General features: G+C 39.1%; 1 protein-coding gene across 1 annotated transcript in view; it reads left to right on the forward strand.

Moving 5' to 3' along the window:
* Positions 1–12,346, forward strand: part of FARSB (phenylalanyl-tRNA synthetase subunit beta) — a 69,492-nt gene that overhangs the window by 25,796 nt on the left and 31,350 nt on the right. The window contains exons 13-15 of the mRNA XM_065930469.1: positions 471–551; positions 4,638–4,730; positions 8,580–8,697. Coding sequence (XP_065786541.1) covers positions 471–551; positions 4,638–4,730; positions 8,580–8,697 — 292 coding nt within the window. The remainder of the gene's footprint in view (positions 1–470; positions 552–4,637; positions 4,731–8,579; positions 8,698–12,346) is intronic.

Raw genomic sequence — 12,346 nt, forward strand, 5'->3', positions numbered from 1 at the left:
AATAAACACTCCTTATTGTTAGAAACTGATTATTGAATGCCAGGAAGGCTTGGAGAGAAACAGAGCCTCGGAATTAAGCAGTCTTGGACATGCTTCACTCAGGCATTTGCTGTAGCGAGGATACAAAACAGATGCCCCATTGATTAGAGTACGTTAAAAACCTGTGATGACTGGCTCTTTGAAGAAAGACAGGTTTGGAGTTTGGAGCCCTCCTTGCTTCTCTAAGTAGGAGGTTCATTTTCTGATCCTGGGCCTGAAGGCAGAATGGTGTGTGGGGGAGAGAGGGAGGGTTTGTACCTCTAAGGAGGGGTGTTCGGGCTGGTGGGGAGGGGATGGTGAGGTAGTGGGGTGATGGTGGGACTACAGCATATTAGGGTGGGAGGGCAGTTTCTTTTAAATGACAAGTTTCCTATACATTTTTTTTTTTAAGTGGGAAATTTTATTGAGGTGAAATAATTTCTTTCCCCCAGTTTCCCCTAAATAAACTCACAGAACTCCTGAGACAGGACATGGCAGCTGCCGGATTCACTGAAGCACTTACCTTTGCTCTGGTATGTTGTACATGCATTTTCTGTCCTGCTGATGGCTTTCTTTAAATCTCCAGATTCCTTGTTCTGTGATGCTTGACATGAATTTATTAAGATTTACAAAATTCCCAAGCTCTAGAATAACTTTTGTTACTTAGAGATTGTATAACTTCTCATACAGAAACAAAGATTTATTTAGTCACAGAAAAGCATGAAGGACTAAAACGGTATCTGAAATGACAGACGACAGTGTATTTTGGAGTTTCATGTCGCTGTTGAGGGCTCACAGTGAATTTCACAACCAGAGTTATTACGTTAGAATTTTTAGCCTTGATTCAGTTGTGGTGTGCCCGCTAGATGCCGCCCTGGTTTAAGGGCTTGTGGACTGTTCCACATTAAACTTGTTTCTTTGTCTTTGAACATGTTCACAAACATTTGCTTTGAGTTGAAAAGCTGACATAAAAGGCCTGAATCAGGAAATGAATTTTATTACAAAATCAGACGGAAATCTCCTTGCCCCAGCAGATTGACCATTTGAAGAGCGGGAAATGTGTGTGCAATTTGTAGTTTCTTTTTCCCTTTTGCTGAGCTTTTCTCTGGTGCCCACAGTGTAGTTCTTGAGGATTCGAGTCCGTTTCAGCTTAGCGAAGTAGGGTAAAAACAAAAACAACCAGAATGCTCCCCCCGACTCAATTCCAGCCCTAAAATTCTCAGACTTTGATTTGCAGAAGAAAAGTAGTGGGAGTCACGACCAGTACATGGAGGGTTGGTGGGGTGATGCGGCCTGTCTCATGTCATTTTACTGACCATTTGTAATTCGTAGGGTGTTCATGTTGTGGGGGACCTTCCAGACCTGGTCAGCTTAGTCATTTCTCTGGCTTAGCAAGTCGTTCATTTAACAGTATTTATGGAACATCTGTTATATGCAGGCACTGTACTGGTGAGGCAGCCTGGGGCTGAGGGAGGATAAGCATCCAGCAAAGCATACACAGAGAGCAGGAGAACTGTGACCAAAATCTGGCCTTTTCACTTCTGGAAGGGTGCTTTTTGCTTAGGTTGGACTGTGAAGCAACATTAGGTTTGAATACAGTGTTCATATATGGACCATATATACATATGCCGTCAGGAACAGCAATGATTTCATGTAAAATGATACACAAAAAAAATCGCATAAGGAAATATTTTTTTTTTTAGAAGTGTGTTCTATTATTTTAAATTACAGCAAGTGGCAAGGGAAGTGACTTTATAAGTGTGTAGCCCCACAATCTCACGGGGAGCCCGTGCTCTGCCTGCTGACCAGTACCTACACTGCAGAGAGAATGGGTCTGGGGTGAAGGGCTTTATGTCCGAGATTCCGTCTCTCGGGGCAGCCCTGTGAAGTAGGTATTTCTGTCTCTCATAGCAGTTGATTGAGGTAACTTGTTCCACTCCATGCAGCCAGTTGGCTGTGCACCAGGGATTCCAGACCAGGTCTGTCTGCACCCCAGGCCTGTGACTGATGGACTTCCACTAGGAGTCCATTCAGCTGTCCAAGGTCGTGTCAACACATTATCACAGTGCAGGGTGGGAGAAGTTAGGTGCTAGAGAGTTTCAGATTTGTAGTAACAGTTTTCCTATAGGAATGTCAACATTACAGATATTTATGGTTACATACTTTATGAGCAGACCTAAACATCACTGAGCCTTATATATATCTAGTTTTGCATAAGAGTAACTAACAGCCCTTCTTTTTATAAAACTCAGCCCTTGATTTCCCAAGCATAAAGACTTCACATAGCATCATGATTTTTGCTATATTTCCATACCAGTAGGAATATTTTCTTTTACGTTAGCTCACTTTTAAAACTAAAAACCTACTTTAACCTTATTGTAAGAATAGTATTCATAAAAATTATGGGCTTCATTTACTTGATACATTTTTTCCTAGCATTTTAAACACATAAATATTAACATTTATAAACATTTCATCCTGTATACCCACTACTACCCCTTCAGGATACCTGATTTAAATTTCTTCTTATCTCTGTCCTTTGTCATCCATCATCACAATAAAGTGGAAGTGACTCAGATACCTAGCTGGGTAGCTGTGTGTCTGTGAGGCCGTTTTCATTTATACAGATAGTACTGGTTCTGTTTGAGAATAGATTGCATTGTGTAAATTGCATTTCCTAGTTGATTGGCCACATTGTATCTAAATCTTGTTTTAAAAATTCTTCCATGTTATGGAGGAAAAAATGTTTATTCCCAGTGTGCCTGCCACCGTTCCACACAATTGAAGCTGTGGTGGTTCGGGAGCTCTTTTATGCTGTGCCTGGATGTGTCTTCAGAATCTTTTCCAAAAGAGCGAGGCAGAAGTCTTTAGAAGTGACAGTGGCGTAAAATACATCTAAACCCATTCATTTTTTCTAAATGAAATACAGACCACTAGTCCTTGAGGACAGTTTTGTAGAACAGTGCAATGAATATCACCCAATGTTGGAAAACAGAAAAGAGTAATCTGATGATACATCAGTTTTCATGTTAATTTTTAAATTCAGAAAGTTAGCATTAAAATATGTGATAATTGTTCTTTTTTTTTTCAATATTGTGATTTCTTTTTTTTGGGGGGGTATGAATTTATTTTTTTTTTTCCCATTTATTTTTATTAGTGGCAGGCTAATTACTTTACAATATTGTAGTGGTTTTTGCCATACATTGACATGAATCAGCCATGGATTTACATGTGTTCCCCATCCCGATCCCCCCTCCCGCCTCCCTCCCCATCCCATCCCTCTGGGTCTTCCCAGTGCACCAGCCCTGAGCACTTGTCTCATGCATCCAGCCTGGACTGGTGATCCGTTTCACCCTTGATAGTATACTTGTTTCAATGCTATTCTCTCAGAACATCCCACCCTCGCCTTCTCCCACAGAGTCTAAAAGTCTGTTCTGTACATCTGTGTCTCTTTTCCTGTTTTGCATATAGGGTTATCGTTACCATCTTTTTAAATTCCATATATATGCATTAATATACTGTATTGGTCTTTATCTTTCTGGCTTACTTCACTCTGTGTTAATTGTTTATTCTTAATAGTGACTTATTACCATCATCAATGGGCTTCCCTGGTAGTTCCAATGGTAAAGAATCTGCCTGCAGTGCGAGAGACCGGGTTTGATTACTGGGTCGGGAAGATCCCCTGCAGAAGGAAATGGCAGCCCACTCCAGTATTCTTGCCTAGAGAACCCCCTTGGACAGAGGAGCCTGGCGGGCTACAGTCCGTGGGGTCTCAAGACTTGGACACAACGTAGTGACTAAACCCCCACCACCAATCATCATTAATATCTTTTGACCACGTACTTTGTGCCAAGCAGTCTATTTCTTTATCTCATTACATTTATTTGACTTGCTGTATCTCCTAGTCATTGAGTTTTATTTTCATAATTCTGCCTACCATCCTGGTTTTTAAGAGTGGGTGGTGGGTGAGTGGGTTTTGGTAGGTGAGTGCTTAGGAGTTTGTTCATGACCCAGAGCTTCATCAAATACATATGCACAGAAGTTAAATGACATAACTCAGGCCACTTGAAGTCTTCTGTCAGTTCCACCCACTGTTCTGCCCCAAGTCAGTGTGGATTTTGCGGAGGTTACAATAGTAGTCAAAACAGAAAGCTGTGTGAACACCAAGGAGGGAGAGAGAATTTCTCCCTGGAGTCATTAGGGATATTTTTATGGGAGAGATGTCTTTTGAGTAGAATCTTGGTGGGAGGTGTGGCGACAAGTTGGGCAGGAAGGCATTTCAGGTAAAGGTATGGAAAAGTAAACAGTTCAGGGATTGAGAAGGGAGTTGTCGGAGATTGGACTGGTGAGGTCAATGTAGGAGGGCCCAGTACAGGCTATACCACCAACTCCACGTGAAAAATGTGCTTTAGCTCTGCACCATGGTTAGAACTCCGGTAAGAGAACTATTAATGTTGAATTGCATCTGCTGTGGGCCTGAATGTAATTGATATATGCTTATTCTTAGTTTACTGATTTATTTCATCTGCATCGCCATGAGACCATCGCAAGTTGTTACAGCATTAAATAAGATTTAGTCATTGTGTTTCCATATTGATCTATTTTCATGTATTCCTTAGTGCTCCCAAGAAGATATTGCTGACAAACTGGGTATGGATATCTCTGCAACCAAGGCCATCCACATAAGTAATCCTAAAACGGCCGAATTCCAGGTAAGGGTTTTAAGTAGATAAGAAAATGGGTAAAAACTGAGAGGCAGTACATGAGTTTTGAAGTCTTGTCAGTTGTTTTATCTCAGGGGGCAGAATTTTAGAGGTTCTTTAGAATCTCTTCTTGGGTTAGTTTATGTTGGGTTCTTATATACTTTGCTGACAAAACTTCTTAGGACATTTTATAATCTTTTCTTGATTAGCTGTATAGGTGGTTCTTACTTGCCTAGTGCTAACTAGCCCAGCCATTCTTATCTCAACTTTCCATTTCACAGTTGATTTTTTAAAAAAATATTTTCAGGTTTCACCTCTTTTCCACCCGTTTATGAGTGAATCATCACCTGTTCCCAGAGCCTCCATTAAGCCTTTCACTTTGAAATGAGTCGTCATGCCAGTTCTAGACTCTGCTGACAGTGCCTTTCGCTGTGATTGTCTAGTGTATTGGCAGTTTCATGTCAAGGTTATGATACATATTTAAATGAGAGTGTTAGAAGTAAATGTTAAGTGATATACACTATAGATTAGTGCACAAACTACAAAAAGAGAGCATTTCAAAGTTATAATGTCTTATTAGTAAGTTTGAGTTGTCTTATCTTTCATACTTTAATAAACTCACTCTTTTTTCTTATGTATGCATATCTGTGATTTGTTTGGGCTCCCCCCACGGCTCAGCAGTAAAGAAGCCACCTGCCAGTGCAGGAGACGCGAGTTCGACCCCTGGGTTGGGAAGATCCCCTGGAGGAGGGCACAGCAACCCTCTCCAGTTTTCTTGCCTGGAGAATCCCGTGGACAGAGGAGCCTTTAGAGAGGATTGTAGACACACTTAGATTGTAGAGCCTTTAGACACACTATTAGATTCATTCTAGCATCAAAGGGGATTTTAGAATTGGAAGGAAATGCTTTAAGAAAATTTCATCTGAATTCTATGATTTGTGAGTTTCTTTGGATCTTGATTTTCACTTTTAAAAGTAGTAGCTGAATTAGTTCTTGATGTTCTAAAAGTTCTAAAAATGTTAAAATTTAGATTTTTTTTTTTTTAAGTTAGATTTAACTAATAGAACTACCTACAAATAGAACAGGGAAGCCTGGTGCACGGTAGTCCATGGGGTCACAGAGAGTCTAACAGGACTGAGCACCTGAAGAACAACTAAATGTGGCAGATTAGAGCTAAACTAAATAACTAATTGGTAATGATATGCATCAAGAACTTGAGTGCTGTCTCTGTAGTCAGTGTTAGAACTTTGAAGAATCCTTATGCTAGTTTAGAAGGATTGTAGTAATGAGTTTTTATATTTTGTTTTCTGAGGCCTACTGGCTTTTCTAAGATGTTGTAGGTGTTCTTTTTAATAAGAGGTACTCAAATTCATTTGGATAAAATGGAACAGGTGTTGATTCACTCATTATAAATGGGTGGAAATTTTTCAGTAAATCTTAATGGGTTTTTGAGTTTTTTTCCAACTTTTTTTTTCCTTCTAGTTTCACTTATTAAGCTTGATAGATATCTTACAGTGTGATAATGTTACGTTCTTTAGGGTTTACATCCTGCCTATTTTATATAAGTGGAAAGAAATCAGAAGCACATTAAATGTCACTATAAATAGCTGTACTTCAGCATGCAAAGAATCAATATTTCTGCGTTAAATACAGGAGAGATGAGAATCTGTTTTAGATTTGGCAGATTCTGTATTTTACCCTCGCTTTACAAATAGCTATGTCCTACCATTACTAATATGGCTAACAAGTTTATATTTATTTATGGTTAAAATAAATGTATGTTGTTCATGGTCTTCTATCAGTTTATTGTCTAAGCTTATTCTTTCTTTTGCTTAATTCTTAACTTTGGGCTATTTTTTGGTAGTAGATATATTAGAAAATGGATGAAATAAGAGAAGTGTTATTTACTGAAGTATGTGAAATTTAACTATAATTGTAAAGACAATTACAGAATATTACCATATCCCCTTAAATTAACAATAGTATTCCTAATACCCTTAAATATCTAATGTTCAAATTTTCTCAAGATTTTTAACATTTTTTTATTTTTTAATTAAAAGATAAGATTTTTAAATAATTTAGTAAATTCATATTTTATTATAAATTATATATTAAAATAAATTTAATAAAATTTAATAATTTAATTAAAAGATACAGAATTTTGTTGTTTTCTGTCAAACCTCCACATGAGTCAGCCATAGATAGGCATATGTCCCCTCCCTCTCATTTTAATTGTTTGTTTGATTTGGGATTCAAATGAAGTTCATACTTCAGTGTGATGTTGATTGATGTGCTTCTTAGTCTCTCTTAATCCCCAGGTTGTCCCTCCATCCATTCATCTCTTCCTCTGTCTCTGTCCCCCTCTCACTTTGTGGAAGAAACCGGGTCACTTACCCTGTGGAGTTCTCACATTTAGGGTTTTGCTGACTATATTCTGGTGGTCCCCTGTAGTTTCAGTAAATTAGAATTATATCTAGGAGCTTGATCTGATTCCAGTTTAATTTTTTGTATTGCTGTGAGTTTTGAAGTAAATAAACCTTATCTATAGAATAAAGTGAATAAAAAAATTCTAAGAGAAGTTATCTGCAGAAGTAGCTTGTTTCGATTGCAATAAGTTAAACTTGTTTTTGACATTGTGGTTTTGTTCTGTGAACAGTTTGGGCACTTTTCTCTCTGGTTGGGAAAGTGCCACATATTCCAGGAAGCACAAAGTTGAGGTTGGTAGCAGCTTGCTGGTGGAATGACTGTGGTAGGAAGGGTGTTCTCTGCTCTGCACAATCTGGCAGGTCCTTTTAAGGGCTTACTGTTACTTGTGCGGATCTGGGAGGGGCTGCTTGTTTTAGCCAGAATGGGCAGGGCAAGCCATGTGGGACCATGTAGGCCTTTGAGCAGAGATCTGAAGGAAATAAGATAGCTACGTACGATCTATAGGAAGAACATGTGAGTCAGAGGAAAGAGCCAGTGTGGAGGTTGGGTTGGGGTGTGGAGCAAGTGTGCCTGGAGCAGGTGCAGTGAGCCGGGGGCAGCTGCGGGTACTGGGGCTGGAGAGGGAGCTGAGGCCAGATTCACATAAAGCCCCACGTAGGGCATGGATTTTATTCAAAATCTGATAGAAGCCTGTTGCAGGTTTTTGAGCAGGAGAGTTCCATGATCTGATTCAGGTCTTAAAGGATCACTTTGTGGGGAGAATAATAGATCATAATAAAGTGGTAAGTAGAAGCTCAGAAGCTTCAGAAGCTCAGGCAGAGCTTAGACACACGGTAGTGGTGTTGAGGGCTGACTGCAGATGTAATACCACCACTCATAAAACCCTTCTGGTAACATGATGTGTTGGAAACTAGCATCTCATACAGCTTAGAAGGAGAAATTTATTTCACAGCCAAAAGCAGGGATGTTTTTTCCTTTAAAAAAAAAAAAATCAGGATGTGTGTTTGTATTTCTACATTAAGAATGAAATAACTATGCACGTTTCCTATTTGTTTTGGCTACTAAGCTGAAAACTGTGGTCATATGCAGCTCATGGCAGCTTCATGGTTTTTTGTAGTGCCTACGTATTTGTGTCCTGTTTTCCTCATTGTCCAGGTATTTTTTATTGCATTTACGTTTTCCCTGGTCCTAGTTTTTAAAAATTTGGTTTAATTCATGTTTAATCTATACAAAATATTTGTATTTCTTGTAATCTCCTTCAATTACTTTGTGAAATGAAGCAGAACATGAAGTCCTGAAATTAAAAATTAAAAATGACTGGGATATTTAGGCATTGCATTTTCCAAAAGTGTCTTCCTGTGAGACCACAAAGTCTTAAACTAAACATTTGATTCCTATTTGGTCAGTGCAGTTTTCCATCTTCTCCTGCAGGTGGCACGCACGACCCTTCTTCCGGGCCTCCTCAAGACCATAGCTGCCAATCGGAAGATGCCACTTCCTCTGAAGCTGTTTGAAATCTCTGACATTGTAATAAAAGATTCTAGCAGAGGTAAGAATGAGTCACCTTAGATTTGTATATTTAAAGCATTTTTTTATTATGAAAATTTCAACTATATATAAAAGTAGAGAAAATAATGTGATTTTTTTTTTTTCCTGTGATTCCAGCACCCAGCTTCAACAGTTATCAACACACACGTGGCCAGGCTTCCTTCATGTCTATTCCAACCCACTGCTGCATATTAGAGTAGTGTAAATCCTAGACATCATATCATTTCAGCAACAAACACTTTAGTTTCTGTTTCTGAAAGATAAGGAGTATCACTGGTTTGGCTTTTTTTTTTTTTAATAACCTAACTCTGTTATTATATTTTATCATTAAATATCTAGCTAGTGTTTGAATTTTTCCAGTTGTTTCATAAATTTAATTTTCATGACTGATTTGTGTGAATCAGTCCAAACAAGGGCCAGATACTTGACTGTAGTATCTCTTATTTTTAATAGAAAACAAATTTTAACTGAGTTTAATAATATTTATGAAGAGCCCTATTAAAACCTCAACCTGAAAAGCACTACGAAGTACTTCTTTTTTCCTTATGTTGTGATTTATACGTGTATCATTTTGACATACTTTATATCTTACCATTCTGCAGTTATTGTTCCTATCACTATTGTTCAGTGATTATAAATCTGTTTTACCAGTTTTTGCTTCTTTTGAGTGTGGTCTGAATTTGTTAGTACAGCAGGTTGCTTCATCTAGTATTTGGAATATAGTGGTTATTTAATAAATATATTAAGTATGTAGTAAGTACTTAAACCTGATTGCCCAGAAAGCCAGTCTCATTCAGACTTCTCCATGTCTTCAACTTTGTATCAGTTTGACTTGACTGCTTGGAGCTGTGTGTATGGTATCTCTTGGTGAGCAGTGCCCTCAAAGGACTAAATTACTGCCAGTGTTTCTTTTGAATCCCTGGATTTAACCGTTGAAGTCCCAACAGTATTTATTCAGTCTACTGCATATTCTCCAAAATTCACAGTGTGTTCCTTTGAATCAGTTCACAAAAGAAGAGGCCTTTTCCTCAGTTTCTCCTGAAGAGGACAGTATGGCATCATTCTAACTAACAGAAAGTAGTCAAGAACCGCTGACTGTAAACCAGCCCGTGTTAGGAAATAGATAGTACAGAGGTACAACCACCTTGACTGTCTGTGGTGGACTGTCCATCGCAGACCTTCCAGCTAAAGGCTGGATTCCATCCGCTCCCCAGTATGTAGCCTGTTTTCTTTAACAGTGTCACCATGCATTTGTATGGTGCTTTTTGCTTTTCAAAAAAAAATTTTTTTAAGGTACTTTTTCTTTTTTGATTGTTAAAACATCTCTGAGGCAAATGAGACAAAATATTGTCCCCATTTAATATGCTGGAAAATTAAGACAAAAAACTGGTAATTTGTTCAGAGTCACTTAAAATGAGGAACTTAGGGCTCGGGCCAGGATTTTGGTCTCAGTGCTCATATTCTTAGAGAATAAAAGTTCATTTTCATATCCGTCCCTGTAGAATTTTCTTTGGGTAATGAATCTGCTGTAACAGAAAAGACATCTTCAGTGCCAGCTGCAAATAGTTTTGAGGGTTCTTATTGCCTCTAACCATCCCTTGGTACAGATAACTGAGAATTTGTTATCCCAATGTCAGTTTTTTCTGTTAACTTTGACTTGTTAGCTATCATACTAGTTCTTTGAGTTTTATGTTGTTTTCATCCTTGATGATCCATTCCTATTTCTAACTATTCGGGTTAGGTTAATTACTTGAGATTTCCTCAAAAGTTCTGTAATACTGCTTCAGCACCAGGCCTCTTCCCCAGTAGCAGAGGCTCCCTGCAGGGCTCCCTGCTCTCAGGTGGGCAGCTTGGAACCTGGAGGGTGTGAGCGAGAAGTTAGCTGCGGTCCCACAGTTGCCACGGGAAGGCTTTGCTGTAGGCGTAGAGCATTTCGCTCCACTGCAGTGCTGGGTAGGGTGCCTTTTGGGGTTTCTTTCTCTCTGTGTTTCTTGGGAAGGCCCCAAGGCCCATGCGTGGAGGTTGAAAGAGCTGTTCTTAAGTATGAGTCCCATAGGCCGTCATTGAACAAATCACCCTGGTGATGACTCAAAAACCCCATCCATATGCGTACTTTTTAACTTGAAGATTTGTATTTCTGCTGCACTTTTGTTTTTCCTCAGAAAGAGTAGTTCTTCTCTCTGCAGCAGACCTCTTTTATAACTGTGTTTAGTTGTGATCATTCTGCTTTGTTTTCCATATCAATCCATTTTTTAACTGATACACTTTGGTCTTCTGTCTTGCACCGTTATGGTTTATTCTTTTTCCTTAAAATTTTCTGTCATACCAATGGCATTCAAGGACTAAGAAGAGGTAAATGTGTTCAGTAAGTCTACCATCTTGAAAACATAGGTTTGCTTTAATTTATGTGGCGTGTGTTTCCTGTTTCCGTAGGCCTGGATTCTGTTTCATAGCAGAAGAAGCTTTTCTGGTGGATTATTCTCATTGAGGACCTGTGGCCTCCCTGTCTGTCATCTGTGCAGGGAGGACTCTGCAGGAGAGGCCGCCTGGCTCCGCAGGTCCAAGAACAACTCTGCAGCCCTGATTTGAGCCCTGGTTCTGCCATTTGTTGTTGTTCTGCTGCTAAGTCGTATCCAACTCCCTGTAACCCCATGGACTGCAGCAGGCTAGGCTTCCCTGCCCTTCACTATTTTCTGGAGCCTGCTCAAACTCATGTCCATTGAGTCAGTGATGCCATCCAACCAATCTCACTCTCTGTCATCTCTTACCAGCTGCTTAACTTTAGACAATTTAATTTTTCAGTGCCTCAGTTTCCTTATCTGTACAGTGAGGACAACAATAGCACTTTTTTCATGAGATTTGTTGTAAAAGTTAAATGTATTTTAGAAAGTTGCAGCCATGTAATAAGCACTGTTTAGTGTGTGCTCTGTCAGGGTATTAGCAGTCCCTAAGGCCAGATACCTAGCATCTTGAGGTCTCTGGAAATTTTGAGAATGAGTTAAAAATTGGCTGGTCATTAAAGGGTTAATACCACCTTGCTAAGACAAGTGGGACTCATTTTTATCCTAACTTTTGACTTGTTGGTTTTTCTTCTGTTGTGCTTTTTTTTTTTTTTTTTAAGGAAAAGAAAACCCAAACATACTGGGAATTTACTTAAAGTAAGAAACTTGTCTTTTGAGCAGTTTGTCACCCACTTCTTTTCAATGAATTAGGCATATGTTTTTACTGTCTCTCAAACCAGGAATCTTCTCTTTTGGATTTACATTAGCCATTTCCTCCTAAATAATGAAACAATTTTGAAGAAAAAAAATCCAGGTCATGAAAGGTAAAATGATAGAGCAGTCTTCCAGTTAACTATGAAAATGTCCCAGATTTTCACTGGTAAGGGCAGTACTCAGACTATTGGTTGAAAAAGGGTGAAGGTGTGTGGGAAGAGTGGTCAGGACATTCTCATTCGTTTTACTGCTAGAATGTATTTTTAAGTTCCTTTTCTTCGCCAGGGACCTGCTTGGAATGACAGAAAGGTTGCCAGCCTTGAGACAGACCAGTGAACAGTTTTTACAGGTGGTGCTGCAAGGGAGTGTGTAAGACACCCTGATCGCACAGAGAAGGGAGTGACAACTGCCACCAATTGGTTTTGTGACTTTAGG

The sequence above is a fragment of the Muntiacus reevesi genome, chromosome 3 (assembly GCF_963930625.1).
Source record: "Muntiacus reevesi chromosome 3, mMunRee1.1, whole genome shotgun sequence".
Taxonomy (NCBI): Eukaryota; Metazoa; Chordata; class Mammalia; order Artiodactyla; family Cervidae; genus Muntiacus; species Muntiacus reevesi.